General features: G+C 41.3%; 1 protein-coding gene across 4 annotated transcripts in view; it reads left to right on the top strand.

Moving 5' to 3' along the window:
* Positions 1 to 20,772, top strand: part of DNAH3 (dynein axonemal heavy chain 3) — a 167,387-nt gene that overhangs the window by 18,466 nt on the left and 128,149 nt on the right. For all 4 annotated transcript variants that reach the window (XM_070568381.1, XM_070568379.1, XM_070568380.1 and 1 more), the window contains 8 exons: positions 2,176 to 2,301; positions 3,514 to 3,709; positions 5,382 to 5,561; positions 8,784 to 8,920; positions 10,636 to 10,741; positions 10,928 to 11,106; positions 15,937 to 16,121; positions 17,245 to 17,368. In XM_070568381.1, the coding sequence (XP_070424482.1) occupies positions 2,176 to 2,301; positions 3,514 to 3,709; positions 5,382 to 5,561; positions 8,784 to 8,920; positions 10,636 to 10,741; positions 10,928 to 11,106; positions 15,937 to 16,121; positions 17,245 to 17,368 (1,233 nt within the window). The remainder of the gene's footprint in view (positions 1 to 2,175; positions 2,302 to 3,513; positions 3,710 to 5,381; positions 5,562 to 8,783; positions 8,921 to 10,635; positions 10,742 to 10,927; positions 11,107 to 15,936; positions 16,122 to 17,244; positions 17,369 to 20,772) is intronic.

Below are 20,772 nucleotides of genomic sequence, written 5' to 3'. Positions count from 1 at the left end.
CCTGGTGGGAGAATGAGGCCACCAGAGTTCACTGAAAGTTCAGGGCAATTAGACGATGAGCTGCCACCATCTGGGTTTTTTATTAGAAACATGAGAAGCAAATATGTTTACTTAATTTTGATTGGCTGAACTTATCAGTAGCTCAAATATTCTGCTTTGGGAGGATCTCTCACTTTGAATATGTTTAGTCTTCATAAGGAAGCCTTGTTACTTGGAGAGCTTACTTGTTTTCCCCATTCTTAGTTTTACCTGTATTTTAAAAAGGAATTGAGGGTGAAGTCAACTTAGGACGGAGCCCACCAATGATAAGATATAAGCTCATTCCTGTCTTTGAACTGAATTCAGTTTGCTAAGGCATTGGAGGTGCCATTCAGGACACTGAAAAATAAACTAATTTTCTAATGAGGCAGAATTGTATAGAGTAATAATTTATAGAATGGGCCCTGAAGCTATACTGCTTGGGTTCTGGTTCTTGCTCTGTCACTAATGAATTGTGTTACTTGGGGGAAGTTAATCTTTCTGGGCCTCTGTTTCTTTATATGCAAAATGGGAATAATAACATTACTTACCTCATGGGATTGTTGGGCAAAGTGCTTAGAAAGTGCTTGGCATACAGTCGATGTTCAATAAATGAAAGTACTTCTTTAACGACAAGCATGTTTATGGCCTCGAAAAAATTAATTAACCTAGAAATTAAAGAGGAAGTCCATCTTGGGGCTGGTAAAATCTCCAGAAGCTCAGTACCAAGAGGATGTGCATGTGAGTTTAATTTGATCATGTAGTGAATGAAGATGGCAAAATATTGGACCTATAGTTTCTACTGAGAAGAAAGAATTCTTACCACTCGCTTTTTGTGGTTTCCTAAAGATTATATAGGCAACAAAGGCACAAAAATGAACTAGAATCATTTAGAAGGCTTTTGTCAGCTAAGCCAAAAAATCAGCAATGAAAAAGATTTAAGGAAATGATAAAGAGCAGTTTTCTTAAGTGACCTGCATTATTTAACCTTAAAAAATCTGAGAGGTCACCTAGTGATCAGTGCAGGGTGAGGGCCTTGGGGGCCAGAATCAGAGTTGTGATCTGAAGAAAGAAGATTTTCTAGCCAGTGTGGGAAGTTTGTTAGGATTCAATTAAAGATGAGTAATATAATTACCAAGTCATGTTGACAAGGGCCATACTAGGGTTGGGTATCAAATATGTGTAGTGAGTGAGGGCCTCAGGGTTCTATCCTTCCCTGACAGTGCTTTGTGACTTGCCAGATAACATGAAGACTAAGTTTCACCACAAAGGCATGGGAATGGAGTCTCTGGGATTTTAGAAGGATAAGGAAAAATGCCTAGTAGGGCATTACAATGGATGATGAAAATGGGAAGCGAGAACTGAGACAAGCTAAGAAAGTGAGCAAAGATCTAGTTGGGGAAGTGATAGGCAGTGATGACTTAAAAGAGTGGTTTATAAGTGAATGGAATGGATTTCAGGAAGAGAAATGTTGGCCCTGTTAGCTGAAAAAGGCTTTGAGGAGTGTGGTAAAGGGCAACACATCCATTGATCTGAGAGAAAGAGGAGACAGTAAGAGCCTCGTAGGAGAGGGCAGGAGATGCATGCATTTATTCAGCGATCTATGTTGAGGACCTGCATTGTGTCAGGCACTGTGCCAAGGGATGCTGTGTGTCTTGGCAAGCCTGCCAGCCATCAGGGGTAGGTCTCTAGGGTTTTTTTGGTTCATACCAAAGCAGTCTTCCTAGTGGTCTTGAGTAGCTCATCCAGAGACCACACTGAGGAGTGAGTGGAAACCACTTCATCATGAAAGCATTGTTTTGCTTGCCCTGTGCTCTGTGTCTTCACTGTTGTAAAGAACTTTGGCTTGCCTGTTTGATATCCCATTTCCCAGCCAGCCAAATGCCAGGTCAGTGCCAAAATCCCACTCCCCGAATGGGTTACACATAGGAAGGCTCAGTGAACACCTGTTGAGTTGGCTCATTTATCTACTTTCTGCAAGAATTCTTGTGGACTATCCACACCCTCTTCAGACTCCCAGATTTTTCAGATATAATTAGTTTTAAACTGCTTAAATCTCCTCTCATTGAAAAATGAGAACATATGCCCTTTGTCCTGCAGAATTTGTTATTAAGTGTCTTCTCAGCTTAGGACGTTTCTCACTCTCTCTTTCGGCAGATTTAAAGATCTCAGGTTTGTTCGAAGAGCAGAATTACTGAAGGGAAAATTGCCTCTGCAGCCTCATGAATATCAGGAGGTGATCCAGAAACACTGCATGGAAGCGCGCCAAATACTTCTCAACAAGTCAGTATCTGGCCTCAGAATGGGGCTGAGTCACAGGATCATAAAGACTGAAAACTCTCTGAAGTGAAAACGGGTTTCCAGCCTGGGGGTTGCACAGAGTTTGCTGACTTCCTGCTGACATCTTTCTCTGTCCTCTTCCTTCCTGTTCCCATCCCCCAACAGCCTTTTTGTCTCCTCACATCCACTGCTCTTCAGCCTTCATGCCTAGTCTGCCTCTGCCTTTGTGAAACTCTCTCTGATTACCATTCATTGTGAGGGTACCACCTCCATTCCTTCCCAATGAAATCCTCTAGGCCCTGGATTACTGGACACTGCATTTGACCTGTGTTCAGGTGGCTCAGATAAACAGCTGCAAGGTTCTAAGGTTAGGGGGTTTTCAGTCACTTAGACAATTCCTTTTTCCTTTACAAATGCAAGCAGGGCCATGTCCAAAGCCAGAGAAATCCCCTTATGTAAAATGATGATAGTACATACCATTGGGTTTTTATTATCAGAGAAAATGTATATGTAATAGCTGGCACATAGTAGCTACTCAATAAATATCATAATTATTACCTCTAACCTATGACTTTTACTAGTCCTTCTCTGATTGCTAGCGTAGTAGTTTTCTAGCAATCAGAAAGAGACATAATAGGATGAAAAGGCCAGAGGTTCTCACTAGAAATTAGAAATTGGGGTAAGTAGGGAGAAAGGAACAATGAGGCATCCATTTCTTCTTTAGGTTTTCCTACTTCTACTCTCAACTTCTGAGCTGCCACCACCACACTGAAGTTTCTCCTTCTGAGTTTTCTTGCTTTTCTTCTCTTTCTCTCTTTCTTCCTATTAAGTCTGAATCAGAGGCCAGGCATCTGCCAGGGAGAGAAGTTGGGCAGAACCTTCCAGTTGCTTATGCCTTTCACCTCAATCTCTGATTATATTGAAGAAACTATAGACTCTTTCAGCAGAACGTGCCACTAATATCCCCTGTCCATTTTTGTATTGCTAATGGAAGAAAAGTCTCTCAATTCAAATCTTAGTACTTTCTTCCCAGGAAAGGGGTATTGGCAGGTAAGATGGCCAAGGATATGACCGTACCTTTGTAGCTCCATAATTTGCAAAGCTTCTTAGTGGGGACATGAGCCATCTGCCTTGTCGCAGAGAGTGTTGAATGGCTGAGAGGACTTCTCGGAGCTTGGAAGATCTTCTTACTTGGATGCTCTCCTGTCTTTACAGGTGGATCCCCGCCTGTGCCCAGCTTTTTGTCTCACGGAAGGAGCACTGGGTCCATTTTGCTCCCAAGAGCGACTATGACTCCTCTCGGAACATTGAGGAATATTTTGCTTCTGTTGCGTCCTTCATGTCACTCCAGCTCAGGGAGTTGGTCATAAAGTCTCTTGAGGACCTCATTTCCCTTTTCATGATACACAAGGTAGGCAGGGGACCCTTTTGATGGGAAACAAGAGATAGAATCAGGATTCCATCATGTAGGTCTTCAGCTGTGAACTAGGCCAAAAAGTAAAATTCTTAATTTGCAAGAATGATTGTTAGTTTATAAAAATGATTTCCTTAAATATACAGCAAGCTTTCCAGAGATAATTACCTACTACTAAGTTGGTAAAAATCTGCAGAAGCTGAGAAGTCGTTAAAATTTAAAGAAAGATTGAATAAAATAGAGTACGTATGTCTTACACTAGGGAGAGTGGTCACTTTTTCATCCTCCCTGTTACAAGAAAGGGTTGAAAAAGGTTTGTTATGAATCTTTGGCTTGATATTTAGGGAGCATTGTATGTATTCATTGCAGATGTCCACTTTTATTCTTTGGTCTATGAAAGGGGCATCCCTAAAAACAAAAGCTTTGTTTACCTAATTAATAACTTCCTTCATGAACCTACCTCAGTGAAGTTGAAATAAAAACTGAAAACACTAAGTTTTGCTTTTCAAAGCATCATAACCTCCTGTAAATTTAGATAGTTTAGGGATTAAGGAAGATTCTTTTGGATGTTATGCCATATGCACATTTTACCTTAAAGAGAGTAATGAAAGTTAAAATTTGCCTGGTATAAAAGGTTAAATTTTAGCCATTTTTACAATGAAGTAAAGATGAACAATTGACCTTTTGCTCAAAAAATAGAGAAAGCAGTGCTGCTGAATTCGGACTGTAGTGTTCGCATTCTAACAAGGACCAATCTATAGATGTCATTGTCATCATCTACTTTGCTAAGCAGAAGAACTCAGATAAAAGAACAAATGTCACTCTAAAACTCCACACAAAGGGAAAAGTAAAATCATATGTTTGAAAGAAGGGAAAATTTATGGGTACTTGATCCATAGATATTCAACAAATATTTATCAATAATCCTTAAACAGATCTAGAAATCTCTAGATTCAGTAGACAAGTACTTTACAGGTGCCCTATGCCAATTTCATTGGGCACTGTAGTTTATGAAAGGTATCTTGCGTTACTGGCTTTTGTAGGGAATTAGAAATATCTTCACGTCAATATTTCTGTTGTAGGAAGTTTAACATTTTGAGTGTGTAAAATGGACTATTTGCTCATTAGCAACTCTATTCAAGAAATACAGATAACTGTACTTTTGGATATAGTCAACACATTTGTATTGAGCACCTACTATGTGCTAAATTCTGTCTTGGATATTTTGGAGGAGATACGTACTTCAGACACAGATCATGCCCTTAAATTTAGAGTAGAGTAGAGAAGAGATGTGCATGTAAATCTCGATAAGAGAGAAAGAAAATACCTTGAGAAAGTGGAAATATGGAAGTTCTGAAGCAGAGGAGATGATATCTTGCTGGGGAACAGGCTTCCCGGAGAAGGAGATTTTGAGCTGAATTTTGAAGGATCTTAGAAAGTAGGATGTGGGAATTTCCAAGCAAAGTAACAAAGTGAATAAAAGCTTTGGGGATGGGGAGAGGATGAGCTCAGGGTGGTCTCAGCCATACCCAGCCCTTATTCTAAACACAAACAGTGCATGGTACCTTTTCTCTCCTTTTCTGGTGCTCTCATGAACAGGTAAAATTCACTCCCTTGGTTCTGGAAGTCCCCATTTTGTGACAATTTCCATGTCTTCTATCTCCTGAAGGATGGGAATGATTTCGAGGAGCCCTACCAAGAGATGGAGTTCTTTATACCTCAGCTGCTCATGATCAAACTTGAAGTCAATGAACCCATTATTGTCTTTAATCCATCTTTTGATGGCTGCTGGAAATTAATATGTAACTCTATCTCAGAAATTGTTAAGAGCTCTGAAGGGATCCCCAAGGTATAGTATTCACTTAATCATTTGTACTTTTATTCACTTATTGAATAAAATATATTTAAAATGACTGTTGTACAAGGCACAAACAGTGAGATTTTCAGTTAGGGGAGTTTCATTTTGGGAGATACATTCTGAGGACACTCCCTTGACCTGAGGAAGAGGATTTGGACCATAAAATATGGCCGTGCATCTAGAACTGTGCTTCTAACAAGGGCACTAGGAGTTACCTTGTGAGAGAGTAGAGTTCCTCCCATGACGCCAACCTCAAAAGGGCAGGTGTGTCCCAAGCCATATTCAGCTTGGGTTAATAATTCATGATGGGTCAGTTGTCATGAACTCGCCAACAATCTTCATAAAACTGTATCGAATTTAGTTCTTGAAGTCCTGTATGTCTGTCTGTTTAACCACTGTAGGTGTCCCGGGGAGAGATTGAAGCTTTCCTTCCAGGCCCAAGCTCTTTCCAGTTTCCTTTCCTGGGTGGGATTACTAATCAGATTCCAGACACTTAGCAGACCTTTGGTACTGGGCAGGATCACCCACTTGAATGTGACTCTTTTATGCTCCATCTTCTTCTGTTTTTCTCTGAGTGGTTGGTGTGGCAAGAGGGCCACTGTCCAGCCGCACATAGGGAAGGGACCTGTGCAATGTTTCTCTCTCTCTCTGTCTCTCAGTCTCTCTCTCTCTCTTTCCCTCTCCATGTATGATGTATGATACTTGGATGCTCTTAAGCCCTCTTCTCTTTGCGATTCTGTACTTACAGGGTTCTAAGAGCTCAAGATTCGAGTTGGGATTTGTAGGGAATAGTGTGAAGCCACACGCTCCAGTTGATTTCATTAGGAAACTAAATTTGTGGTTTTGAACCCAACCAAGGCTGGTTAACAAGAAAACTGGGTGTGTGGACAGGGAAGAAACAGTGGGCAGCTCTCCTACAATCAATTTCCTTAGGAAGGAAATGAAAGAGAAGTCCCTGTAATTTGGAAGGATAAGTGAGGGGTGTGGGGACAGATAAAGTACCTACCATTCGAGTTCTCCTTCACTGCTGTTGATCAGCAATGTTTGCAAGCAGCTGGGCTGAGAGAGTCCAGGGCTCATGTGGCTGATACTTCAAACGGCCCAGCAGGGGTTGGTAGTAGATTTAATGGATGGTAATGCCAAGAAGATAAGGTCACAGGTCACAGTTGGTACCAGGTTCGAAAGCTAGGCTTGAGTGAATGCCAATGACTTTATCAGACTATGAGAAAAAGCAAGCCAGGCCCTGAGTTCTCCATCTAGAGATGCCCACAGCACTGGCTCCTGCCCTTAACCCATCAGACTGTTTTATCTCTGAACTGGGTAGTGAAATTTTAAAAGAATAGTCCCTCAGGTTGACTATCTAAGAACAGTAACAGGTGGATAGCACCCTCATCCCTACTACTCCTGCCTTATATATGGTTAAACGTGAATTTAAAAGTTGGAAAAACGTCAGCATGACATGTTTGAAAATAGCGCTCAAGGTGTAGATGGAAAGCGTATTTAGGAGGAAATTACTAAAGGAAACCAAAGTAAATAGAAAATATTTGTCTTAGGAAAAAACTTAAGAAAATCATGGATGCTTTAATCTGAGTGAAATGGAAAGAGGTGAATGAAAGGCATATATAAGATGAACCTGGATGAGATAAGGGCAGGGTTTTGTAACACGAAAAACGCAATAAGCAGAATTTACAGCAGCATTAGCAGCCATGTCGATGTGTTACTTTCATGATCAGAAAAAATATATACATTACTATGGAAAGGGGCTGCTTGGGCCAGTCCTTCTCCTAATGGAAGAAGTGCCAGGGAAATACCAAAGTCAGAGAAGTGTGCAGGCATAAGCACTGAAGGTCTCGAGAAAACCAAGGAGTCCAGAATCAGAAGTCTGGGGAGATAAGCAGAGAGTAACAGTAATTATCTGGAAAGGGCACTATTGTTCTCAGCTCTGTTTTACAGACTGCTCTGCAGGGCATGGGAGAACTAGCCACATTTAAAGGGCAACAACAGATGTTGCTTCCTTTTTCGACTGAAGAGTTCTCCCAAGAGACCATCCATTATCCTGCCCACATGAGACCTGTTGCATGGCCTGGTGCACCAGTTGTGCTGCCCTAACCCCTTTCATCCACACAATTGACAGATGCCAAATGGCCATTGTCTGCAGCATGGCCACAGCAATGTAGTTGCTCCTCCACTGGCTAAAAACCTTTGGATTGTGCAAAGAGAGAGGACACAGATCGTCTATGCTTGCTTTTTCCCCTTTCTAAATTAATGCATTCTCATCAACAGCTTGTAACTCGTATAACTCAGTAAAGCAGTCTGAAGATCTTTTCTGAGACCAATCAGTAAAAACTTTCTTAGCAGAGAGGAGAGTGGAAGGCAATGGGTCCCCAGCAAGGACTTTGCAGTCTGTGTGAGTCATGCAAATGAGAACATTCTCAGAGACACGTATGTGCCATTAAGAAGTTGGAGAGCTTGAATTCTCAGAAAGATACCGTTAGTGTCTCATGATCATAAAGCCATACCTTTTTTTTTTTTTCCTAAGCTGAGAAGGGAATCTAGTATCTCTCTCCTTTTCTTCAGATGAGAAGACAGAAGTCCAGCGAGGAAAAGTAGCTTACCTAAGGTCACATAGTCAGTCAGTGGCAGGGTCAGAATTAGAAGCCGTGTTTCTAGTAGCTTCTCAATAGACAGAAAAAGTGGATGGTAGGGGAAGTGGGGAGAGGAAGTACCACTATAATATTCATTCACTCACACAGTATTTATTGAGCACTCACTGTGTGCCAGGCTCTTGTTGGGTCTTTCACAATGGTGGAGAAGTCAGATAGAATCAAGGCTCTCATGGTATTTATATACCATGACAGACCTAGAACAGCTCATTACACGTTCATTTAATTTCAACTGTGAAGAGTGCCAAGTAGAAGTTGTTCAGAATGTGAGCTTTAAGCATGGAAACCTGACATCCACTGGGACTGCCGGGGGACTCTTTAAGGACATGAGCCTTGAAAGATGAGTAATCCAACAGGAGGGAGAGGAGAGAGAATAGAGGTAAAGGGAACAGCGGGGTGATTCCAGCACTATCCAAGAAGAAACAGAGTAAAAATGCAGCTGGTGTCCCTGGAAATGAGTCTATTGCAGGAGATTGTGCATTTTGGTGCCATCTCCCTTCTTGTGTCTTGTGAATGTCTTGCAACATCCAAAAGTGCTTTCTATCTTTAGGTGGAATCTGTCCTGTTTCCAGAGTTGAAAGGATATAATCTGATTCTTGGAACCGTTAACACTGAAGAAAAACTGGTTTCTGATTTTGTGGATCAAATTTTCAGGGTATTTCAGAAAAATCAAGTTGGCCCCCGCAAGTAAGTTGGTTTCGTTGTGACTTTGTTAGTTAGCCTTTTTGGCATTGGTTTAGAGTTCTTAACTGTTTTCAAGTAAATAATCCCTGTTTCTGCATACCAGAAACAATACATGATAAGAAAAGGCAGCACTTACATACATAAGTATTACTATTTATCCCCATTTTACAGATGAGGAAACTGTAGGTTTTCCAATTTACATAGCAAAAAATAGGAGAGTCAGAATTCAAATGCAATTATAGGTCGACCTCCATTATCTAAAAGCCATGGAGCGTTTAGAAATTTCTGGATTTTAGGAAAGTTTCAAGATAATGCATATATCATAGATTATGATGAAGCTTCAGCAAGGTCTGGGGCAGCACTCCTTAATTAAATGCATAGATATTTCTGCAGTGAAAAATACGAATATTCACACAAATAGCCTCACATCAGTTTAGGCCAGCTTTTGCTATCAAATGAATTTTGGAGCAACTTTCTGTTTTCAGAGCTTTTTGGACTTAGGAATTAAAGAAAAAGGATTGAGGACAAGTTATCTGAATGCTCTTTCATCATCACACTGTGGAATGTCTCGCAGTTGCTCGTGTGAGCAGTCACTAGTTTAGGGTGATCATATAATGCAGCTTCCAAACTGCAAACGATTACCATGGGACAACAGGTGTAGACCTGGACTGTCCCAGGCAAACCATATGGTCACCCTAACCTGGGGTTTCTTGACTACAGATCTACTGACATTTTAAACCAGAAAATTCTGTATTGTAGGGTGCTGTCCTGTGCATGGTCGGATGTTTAGCAGCATCCCTGGCCTGTACCTGTTAGATGCCAGTAGGACCCTCCCCGAGTTGTGATAACCAAAAATGTCCCTAGACCTGGCCAGATGTCCCCTGGGGCAAAATCACCCCCTGTCGAGAACTGCTGCTAATTTAGTCTGAAAATCGTGGCCTCAGATTTAGAAGCTCTGCTCTTGTGAGTTTAATTTGGCGGCATCTATTTGAAACCTCTGTTTTCCCTGTTCATGGAATCTTATATATACAGTTGTTTTTCTGGACTGACTGTTCCATGAGCTTCTTGTGTCTCAGCTTAAGAGTCTCTGAAGTGTTGGCTAAGTCTTGGAAGTGTGCCAGCGAGCCCCACAAAGTTAATTCTGCTTACTCCATATCATCTTTATTTTAATTCAAACTTATTTTAAGTCAGAATATCCTAAGCACATCCTCCGATTTGGGGAAATCTGTCCAGATATTTTTGCATGATCTGATAATAGACAAAGGGAAACTTAATTTTATTCAATAGATTTTAAGTTCATTCGTTCCAAATTTTTCTTCTTAAAATTTAGACATAGAATTTTAAGAGCTGGAAAGACGGATAGAAATTCATATTTATTGCACATTCACTGTATGTCAGGCATAGTGTTAATTGCTTAGTATATACATTATTACAGTTAAGCTTTACAGCCATCCTGTGAAGTGTTATCATTTCCACTTAAAATTAAAGACACTGATCTTTGAAAAAGAGAAGTCTGAGTTCATGCAACTAGGAAATGGCAAAATTGGAATTTGAAGCCAAAGCTCTGAATTTCCAGTTCAGTGTATGTTTTGCCACATTATATTTCTGTTTTTTGGTTTGGGCTAATAATGTTTGTGATATCTCTTCATTTGCCATCTGACTAATCTGATGGGTGACCTGGATTTGTGTGTTTGATTTTATGCTCTTCGATATGGAAGATACTTAAATGTATACAAAAAGTATGATGACTTATTGGATAACACGGCCGAGCAAGGCATCACTGCATTCCTGAAAGAAAATCATGAAATTGAGGATTTTGTGACGGTAGGAGATGCCACTTGACATTTCATATCTTGGTGACATGCTGCAGACAATCCAATGAGTAGTCAGTGTGTTTTGGTGGTGTATATACTGTGCTCAGCATTGGACTAGGTTGGTTGGGAGCGAGGCTGAGGGCAAATGCATAGAGGCTAAAGGCAAATTAAGCTACTGAATGTGCTCTTTCTACAGAGGATCAATAGCATAAAAAAGCGGAGAAATGAAATTGCATCTATGCACATTACCGTACCTTTGGCCATGTTCTGCCTTGATGCCAAGATGCTAAATTATGATCTCTGTGAGCGAGCCCAAAATCTTAAAGACCGTCTAATTCACTTCCAAGTGGATGTAAACCGGGACACCAACACCAGGTATTGTTATTGCATGCAGAGAAATAGCAACAGTATTTGGCACGAATGGGAGAATGGAAAAATAGCCAGAACTTGTACCTTGTGGCAATGACCAGATTGAACTTCTACTTCATGTTGTTTCTGTCTCAAAGTGAGGGTGGCAGGGAATTCAGGTTAAGGCCAGAAGGTGAAAGGTAAGGGAAAAACTACACAGGGCTTGGAGTAGGAAGGTAGAAAGCATCCTGAGGCAATTCATCTCTGATCCTTCAGCCTTTGCTGGTGCAACACTAAACCAAACACCACGACCAAGAGGGTGGCTCAGATCTGAGTTGTGTTTCCATCTCTGGGGTGGATGTCAGCCCTATCTAAATCACAGGATCTGAGAGAGGGAGAAGGGAGTCACCAAGAAGACTTAGGGTGTGGTTACCAGAAGAGGGAATGATTCTGAGAGGCTGGGACGGCAACTGTCTGCTACTGTGTCTGTATTTGAACATTACAAAATGGCTAATCCGTGTTGTTCTAGCTCTCTTCCTCAGAGTGCTTTAAATTATAGACTAAGATGATTAGTAATGATGACCGCTATTAATATGTTATATATTTCTTTATTCATATATATGAGGATATATATAATTTTAGCATTTTATAGCACTTTAAGATTTACAAAATACATATTAGAAACTCATTAGCAAATTAAGGATAATAATAGCTGCCATTTTTCCAGCACACATTATAGTCCAGGCACTGTGTAAGCATTCTGAACATTAGAGAACCAATCAAGTCTTTGCAACAACCCTAAGAAGTTGTTCATTATTCACTCCATTATGTTGATGAAGAAACTGGGACTCCAAGAGGTTAGCAACTGGCACACCAGGGCTTAGCCTAGTTTATTTTGACCCCAAAGTCCATGTTCTTTACCACTACACTCAGCTCTCTCACTCCATGATAAAATGCTAGGATTTCTGGTTTTAAAGCCAGAAGACTTGGCTGAATGCAAGACCTTCCCTTTACTAGCTGTGTCCCCTGAGTTCACTTCTCGGATCTTCAGTTTCTTTACCTAGAGAATAAAGATTTAGGACTAGGAGAGTAAAAGGTTTTCAGCCTCCACACTACTAAGACACTTTCTTGGGAAAGTTTGAACATGAAATTGGTTTTTTTTTTGGTAAGCAATAGTCCATTTGTTTCAAGTCAAAGCAACATGGTGCCTTGTTTGGTCAGTGCTCCATCTTCCTCAAAATAAATGTATAATTTTCTTAGGCCTTTTTAATATAAGTGAAAATAAGGGTCCCATTATGAACCCATGGATTTCTAAGGGTGCAGAAACCCCAGGTTGGTGGCTGAGTTCGAAAGTTTCTTTCTGCCTTAAAAATAGTGAATCTGACTCATTTGACTTTCTCAACAACCCTCTGATATAGGTAAGACAGATATAAGACTTCTTACTGAATGGAGGAGAAAATGAGATTCAGAAAGAGAAACTAACTAGTTGAGTTTGAATTTGAGTCTTCCGATCCCACACCCCATCCTTGCCACTTGGTTGTCCTGTCATTGCTGAGTGGGATGCCTTCAGTTTCTAGTGATTAGGTGTACCCTAGAATGAGGTACTCTGAGCATAAAAGGGGAGTGCTTTGGAGTACATTGGTAGGAAAGTGGGCATGATGTTCATATCCACTATAGGTGCATTGGTCTGAAGTTGCTAGAACAATAACTTGAAATATTGACCAGAAAGGCAAGGCCCTGAGTAGAAGTATAAGAAATTTTCCCTTTAGTCTGGCTGCTTGTTTCCTTCAGAGTGAGAAGTCTTGTCCAAACAGTGACACTGAGGTAGAGAGAGCACACAGATTGATGCAAGATTTATTGGTCTTCCTTGTGCCATATCCTACACCAAACAGAGAATAGCCCTGTGCTTATGGGACCTCTCGCCTTTTAGATTTTCAGTGATATTATCAGTCCAAGTAGAAGGCAATGTTTCCTGTCCTCAGCTTATCCCTGGACATTGCTAAGATGTTAAGTTGGTCAGATTCCTGATATCCTCGACCCATGTTCAGGACCTTTTAGAGGGTTTGGTAGTAGATGGGTCTGCCACTATCCTTCTGGGCCCCCGAGAAGATGATAGCCAGTAGCCCCATGATATTTACTCTATGCGTTCTCCTACAAAGGGAATAAATATGGATTCTCATCAGATAGGAGTCTGTCAGACTGACAAGATCTGTCTGTATTAGTTAGGCTAGGCTAGATGCTGTAACAAATAGACCCAAGGTATCATGATTGAACACCAAAGAAGTGTTTTTCTTGCTCAGGGTAGGTCCAGATGGGTGGAGGAGACCTTCTATATGTATTCATAAACTCAAGCAGATGGTGACTTGACATCTTCAACATGTGGCTTTCAAGGTCATTCTAAGTGTTGACGTCCTAGACAGTTGGGAGGAGGAAAGAGCATGGAGGAATATACAAGGACAGTTTTATGGGCTGCACCTGAAAGTGATACTCATCACTGCTTCCCACTTCCCACTGACTGGCACTCAGTCACATGACCATGCCTGCTGTGGACTGAATTGTGTCGCCCCCAAATTCATATGTTGAAGCCTATCTTAGTCTGTTCAGGCCACTATAACACTACCATAGGCTGAGTGGCTTGTAAAAAACAGAAATTTATTTCTCACAGTTCTGGAGGCTGGGAAGTCCAAGATCAAGGCTCCAGCAGATTTGGTGTCTATTGAAAGTCTGCTTCCTGGTTCTTAGATGGGCATCTTCTCACTGTATCCTCATGTGGAAGAATGGGTGAGGTCTCTGGGGTCTTTTTTATAAGAGCACTAATCCTATTCATGGGGGCTCTGCCCTCATGACCTAACTACCTCCCAAAGGCTCCACCTCCAAATACCATCACATTGGGGATTAGGTTTCACCATATGAATTTTAGGGGTACACAGATAGTCAGTCTGTAGCAAAGCACTAACCCCCAATATGACTGTATTTGGAGACAGGCCCTATAAGGAGGTGATAAGGTTAAATGAGGTCATAAGGATGGAGCCCTAATCCGATAGGGCTGGTGCCTTTATAAGAAGAGGAGAAGACACCAGAGCTCTCTCCCTGTCCACCATGTGAGGACCCAGTGAGAAGGCAGCCATCTGCAAGCCAGGAACGGAGCCCTCACCAGGAACCAAATCAGTTTGCACCTTGACCTTGGTCTTCCAGCCTCCAGAACTATGAGAAAATAAATTTCTGTTGTTTAAGCCCCCAGTTTGTGATATTCTGTTATGGTAGCCCAAGCTAACGAGTAGAATACCCAACTAAAAAAACAAAGGACGCTAGGAAATATAATCAGCTGATAAAAGAAAGAGAGAAGAACAAGGCCAGAGTCTATGTGAAGGTTACCATGACCACCTCAAGGCTGAACTATGGGCAGAAATGAAAAATTACGTTTTAACCTTGACTGTCACCAGATGGCCGGAGGACAATGCAGTAGTCTTTCCCTGCAATTAGGACATTTAGAAAGCTCTAGGCACAAGATACGCTGTAACTGGGAAGGGTGGCAAGTTAGAACTGGACTCAGCCTTAACCTTGTTCTCTGCACTGTTTGCCTTTAAAACCCAGCCAGCCTAAGACCGAGGGGAGGCTCACCTATCAACTTGCAGGTTGAAGCGTACTTGCTCGGTTTGCAAACCTTTTAATAAAGCCTCTCTTTTCTTTAAAACTTATCTTTACCTCATAAAGCTGCTCATTTCAGTTAACATAGCTCTGAGTCCAAGAAATGGAGAATACTCTGAACCCATGTAGTGCAGTAGGTAGTCTTTCCTCTACAGGAAGTTTCTGAATTGTATAAAAATTCATTTCTCAAATCCCAGCATCATCTGCAAAGATGTTTTTATCATTTTTTCTTCAGTTTGATATACTTAGCTTCCTTATGGAAGGGTCTCCATAGGTTAAGAAGGAATATTGACTGAAAATACTGAGAGGAGTGGTTTTTATCTATGATGTATGATATCAGTGTGATGATCAATTAATAACAAAAACTATGGTAGCTACTATTGCTAACATTCTCGAGGGCCACTCTGTGCTAGGCATAGGTGTATTGCAGATCTCTTGTTCCTAATTATAGTTAAAATGCTGAAGACTGTCACTCATTAGCTTTTGGGTAAAGTGGAGCATAATCATATTATCCCTATAATAATGTCCTTTTTCACAGTCTTGTATTTGAGGAGAAATAGGCAGTTATATCTAATGGTCCCAGTAGTTAAATATAGATTGCCCTATGCCACCAGGAATTTACCAGCAGCACATGAGGATAAACTTTCTGGTGAACTGTGAAGAGCAGTGATTACAAATTAATTTAGTGCTCTACTTCGATAGAAAATTTGAGGAGTTGCTGTTGATGATGGTATTCTTGTTGTTTTGGTCTAAATCTAGAATCTACCTATACTATTTGATAAGAGTACAAGTTTTGGAATCAATTAAACCAAGTTCACATTCTGGCTCTGACACCTACACACCATGTTGCTTTGGATAAAATTATTCAGTCTCACTTTCTTCCATTATAAAATGTTGATAATAGTAGTCTCTACCTCTTAGAATTGTTGTAAAGATTAAATGAGCTAATATATGTTCAGTGATTAAATGGGGCATGGCACATAGTAAAGGACTTAACACGTCAGATATTATTACCATTACTACTGTGCTTATTCCTGAAGTGTGTTGTGCCTGCGAATATTACCCATCAAGGATTTTCAGGTAGAGAAAAGTTGGAAACCATTATTTCTAGTCTCCACGTAGGAATCATGTCTGTTTAACGTAATGGGTCTTATAAGAAAGTTATTCTAGATGATGACAACAATATGATGGCTCTTTCTTTCCCGGTAGCATTTGTAATCAGTACAACACCATCGCAGACAAAGTCAGTGAGATTCCTGCCAACACTGAGGAGCTGGTGTTCCTCATTGAATTCTTAAAGAAATCCAGTGATGTCACCGTGTTCAAACTCAGGAGGCAACTTAAAGATGCAGTTGAACGTCTAGAGTTCCTAATGGACTATGCAGACTTGCCCCGTAAGTCTATTGCCATGTATGCACATGCAAATGTATATGTATATTTATATTTTCAGGGATAGGGAGTTGGGAGAAGGAGAGTTAGTAAATATCAATATCGGAAGAGCCGCTTTTCAAGTGTCCCCATATGTTAGAGGCACTCATTCCACGCTCTTATCCACAGGAGTTTAAGTCAAAGAGAATCTTATTGTTAGACAAAAAGAAGAAATATCTGGGGACTTAACTAGTTCTTAGCTGCCTGTCTTGCCATCTTGTGCCTGGTGTTCCTGGAAAAGTCACTTCCAAATGCAGAGTCCTTTTATAAATGGATAGATTTCATTCATCTATAATCTTAATACAGTCCCACCTTTGGGGAGGCCAGGGCACTTTACTTCATGCTCTTGCATATCTTAAAAGGAAAGAAATGGCCAGGGCCCCCTCAAGGTTTATTGGGCCAAGTTAGAGTTTTGTAAGGACCAGGTGCTGAAGGAAAAGCTGATATGCTCTCCACAAGCCAAGTTTCAGAGCCTTTTTCCATCTGGAAATACATGTGGATTACCTGATGTTCATTTGGAGGGAAATGGTGATGGGAGGGAGAGAGAGGGACTATGAGTGAAAAGTGGTCCCCTAACCATCCACTCATACATTCATGAGCTGTGCCCTCTACCATGTGAACACAGTGGACTTTCTCACTGTGGTCTCTGCCTCCTAAATTCCCAAGGGTACAGAGGGAACCCAGGACCTTTTAACTGACCAGAGCCATAAGATGGGTAGGACATCTGACATTGATATTTTTACTGACATTTAACTAAACGGGAGACTGAGACTCAGATGAGGTGAAATAGTTTAAAGAGTAAGAACCAGAACTTCAAACCAGATTTCACCCCTATTCAGACCTAGCCTGAGAAGGCGGTAAAGCATAGTGATTAGAACATAGGCTTTGGAGTTGGTTAGACCTGGGTTTGAAATCTGCTCTGTCAGCTTCCAGTGGTGTAACCTTGACCATTTAGCATAACTTTGTTTCCCATCCATTAATTGCCACCCCCACACCTATTTCTCTTGACCTCTCGTTCTGCTGTGTTAACTCCCCACATGCTGACCTATGCTGAGCAGTGTCCTGGAGCAGACTGTATGTGTTTTGCAGAGGAGGATATCAAATTGAACAGCACTCTCTTCCTCTGGCCAGACCAGATTGAAGATATCTTCGAAAACAGCCGAAATCTGCTCCTTAACAAGAGGGATCAGGCGGAGATGGACCTCATTAAAAGGTACAGGGAGAGTCTGAGGTTGTTTTAGAAGTGACACACCAGCTTCCTAACGCGCTGCGGGTTCCTAGTTCTGTCTAGAGCCCCACAGCAATGCGTGGGTGAAGGCTGAAGACAATTAGTGGAGAGAGAATTTCCTTTTGTTTCCCATGGAGAGATGTTCTCTTTTCAGCCTGCTTCACTGTAGTAACGCCTGCCAATGCCTTCCCTCCCTGCCTTCAACAACTGGAATTTGGTGGTACAGAGAGAAAAAGACAAAAATAGTGGCAGTAATAATAGCTTTGCAATAATAATAGCAAAATTGTCAGCCTTACATTGGAGACCACAGATCTGTGAGATGTCAAGACAGGGATAACAAAGGCATGGTAGGAGGCGGAGAAATTACTTATTTTACAGCTGGTCTTGTTCAGTGCTAATGTGGCTGTAATCATTTATTCATCCAATATTTATTATGGATTTTTTACTATGTACTATGCTCTATTCTAGACATGTAAGTATGTTTGGCTGCTAAATAAAGATTTTAATCCACTGACAGAGAAAATACAGATGTACTGATAAGTCCGACATTGTCAAGTGAAGTGGGCCAAGTACCATGTACATGGTAAAGACACACACACCCCAAATACACACACTCCAACTACACACACCACACACACGCATCCCAGCTTGTAACACTTTGTTTATGAAATGCAGATTTGTGCCAATTACCATCCCCATCATACGTGACACTTCCACTACCCAACTTTAGGCCCTATAATCCCTTCAAATATTCATGAGAAAGGAAAAGGGTAGATAAAAGCAGATTTCTACACAGAGTGGGAGTTTGGGCTGAAGGATAAACCTACTTGGTTGCTACCGTCAACATATGACCTAGGTCTGTTGCCAAGTAAAACACAGCAGCAGCGAAAGGGGTGTGTGTGTGTGTGTGTGTGTGTGTGTGTGCACGCACGCGCACCTGCATTTTTTCCTTCCTACAGCCTTCTCTTCCCTCTACCTAAGTGGATACTGTTCCTAGAACCCAGAACTTAGCCCCATGGGTGGAACTGACTTTTTTTTAATTAATAGACTTTATTTTTTAGAACAGTTTTAGGTTCACAATAAAATTGAGAAAGTACAGAATTCCCATATATACCCTCTCCCTTTACATATGGACTCCCCCATGGAACTGGTTTTTGATGCCAAACCAGGAAGCCGAACCATTATTTGTAAGTTAGATGAACAGGAGCAAGTTTCTTCATCTTTTTGAGCCTCAGAGTCCTCATCTGGAAATGGGATAATAGAGCCAATCTCAGATCATCTCATTTCATGAGAGGTATCATTGTGTTGAAGGATGAAATGAGATGATCTGAGATTGCCCCCAGGTGGTCTCCAGCACATGGTGGGCATTCAAACACTGTCAGCTTCCTTTGCCCTTTGAACAATGACTTCTTTGGGGAGAAAAATGTTTCTTAATTTCCAAACAACTGCCTTGCAAGCATACTTTTAGAACATTACTGTGAGACTATTTAGAGACAGTAAGTGCTGTTGAAGTTAAGAAGAGTGAGGGGTGGCTCTGGGAGAAATGGAAACAATTATCATTAATGATGAGAGAAGAGTGCCAGGATTATCCTTTTGGAGGGCGACTCTCAGCTTGATCCCATCAACTGGTTCCCAGGCTCTCAACAGCAGAGTTCAGCAGAGGAGCAGCTCTGGGAGAAACCCACAGCCCTGGGCTCAGCCTTCTCTTTGGTGAACCTGAAACTTCCTGTCCATCGTTTTTGCGTTAATCCCGAGAACAACCTGTGAGGAGGGCTGAGTACCTTCATTTGTTCATTCATCTGCTGTGAAAACAATCCCATCCCCTCTCCAAGAAACTTGACCTTATTTTCCAAGCCCGTGTTAATCTTTGGCATCCGTGCTAATTATTCTCCATTTGCTGACCCCACCCGACCCCTCAGTTCCTTCTCCACCCTCCTCTGCCCGCTCAGTGCTCAGTCTATAGTCTCTGGCTCTCTTGCTGTTGGATCCAGACAGGGCCCTGCCAATGGAGAACCCTCAGGAGATTGGAGAGTGATTGGAGGCCTTTTTTCTCCCCTCCCTCCCTGCTTGGCCCTGGGGCTCTGGCCTCTACCTGAGTTCCTCTAGGACAATAATTCTTGCTCTTCCAGAGTTCCAGTTCTCACTGTCCCTTCAGCCCTAGGGGTCATATCTGCTTCCCTCTGAGGCCAGTCTCTGGGTGCCTCCCTATCCCCTGTCTGTGCCTTTAATCCTACCCACATCTCAGCTCTCTAGGTAGTCCCTTCATTAAAGCCTTTTTTCTTTGAGTATCATAGTGAATTCTGTTTCCTGCAAGAATTCTGACTAACCCACCATCTTTTAAGTTCCTACATTATCCTCCCGTAGACTCCACGTGGTTCCAAGAATACAACTCATTTACTCAACCTAACTTGTCAAGTGCCTACTATTTACTAATGATTGCATTATATGGAATAGTATATATATACATACATATACATAAGTATGTGTATATATATTATGGACATGAAAGTATTTTGGAAACTTACAATGTGCTAAGCAATTATAAGAAGTTGAAAACAACAAGAACAGTACTATTTTAAGGTAATCACTGGGTTTATATACCACTGCCCTCTGGGAAGGATTCAAAACTGCTTTTATTAGAGATTTATCTTTGTATGTGGGTACTGTATTTTGAGCCTCAAAACGAATTTTAATGATGTGAAAAGGTACCCAGCAGCACCTAATTGTGTGGACAACAAGAGAATCAGCTTTTCCCCCATGTTGTCCCACTCAATGGTAGGTTCCATGGTCCTAGAAGCAACTGGGAATATACATAATGGACGTCTCAGGAATGTGAGCTTGTCTTTACCTTGAGAGTACAATAGAAAACCCTTTGACATCTTGGAGAAAGAAAGGAAAATGTCCTAGGGAGAGTACCCAGATTGTGTTCCAGGACTGGGATAGAGCACAGTGCCTTATGTATCATAGGTGCTCACTGTTTTGATGAATGAACGAATGAAACTTTTTCACAGTAAAGATAATCTCTAAAATTAATACCTACCAGAGTCTAAAGTCACAGCTTATTACAAAACAAAAACAAACAAAAATCTGAGAAGAGGCAGGCTGTCTCTCATAGCACTTATCTACTCTATCTCTGAATCCTTAAGACCTTGGTGAAAAACAATTAGGGGAAGAAGAGAGTGACAATGGCCACCTTCTCTTCTTCCCTCTCATGCTCCTGTCTCTGTTCCTCTTCTCTAAGGATACAGAGAACAAAAGGGACATGGGAGATGGAAGACAGAGTAGATCAACACAGAAGCTTTATGAAGGAAATAAACAGAGAAACACAGCACAGTTATCACATTCAGGAGGTGAGTTAGGAAAGGACTCATGTAAGATGAAACTTAAAG

The sequence above is a fragment of the Equus przewalskii genome, chromosome 12, assembly GCF_037783145.1.
Source record: "Equus przewalskii isolate Varuska chromosome 12, EquPr2, whole genome shotgun sequence".
Classification (NCBI taxonomy): domain Eukaryota; kingdom Metazoa; phylum Chordata; class Mammalia; order Perissodactyla; family Equidae; genus Equus; species Equus przewalskii.
The sequence above is the reverse complement of the archived record's forward strand: the minus strand, read 5'-3'. Positions and strand labels throughout refer to the sequence as shown.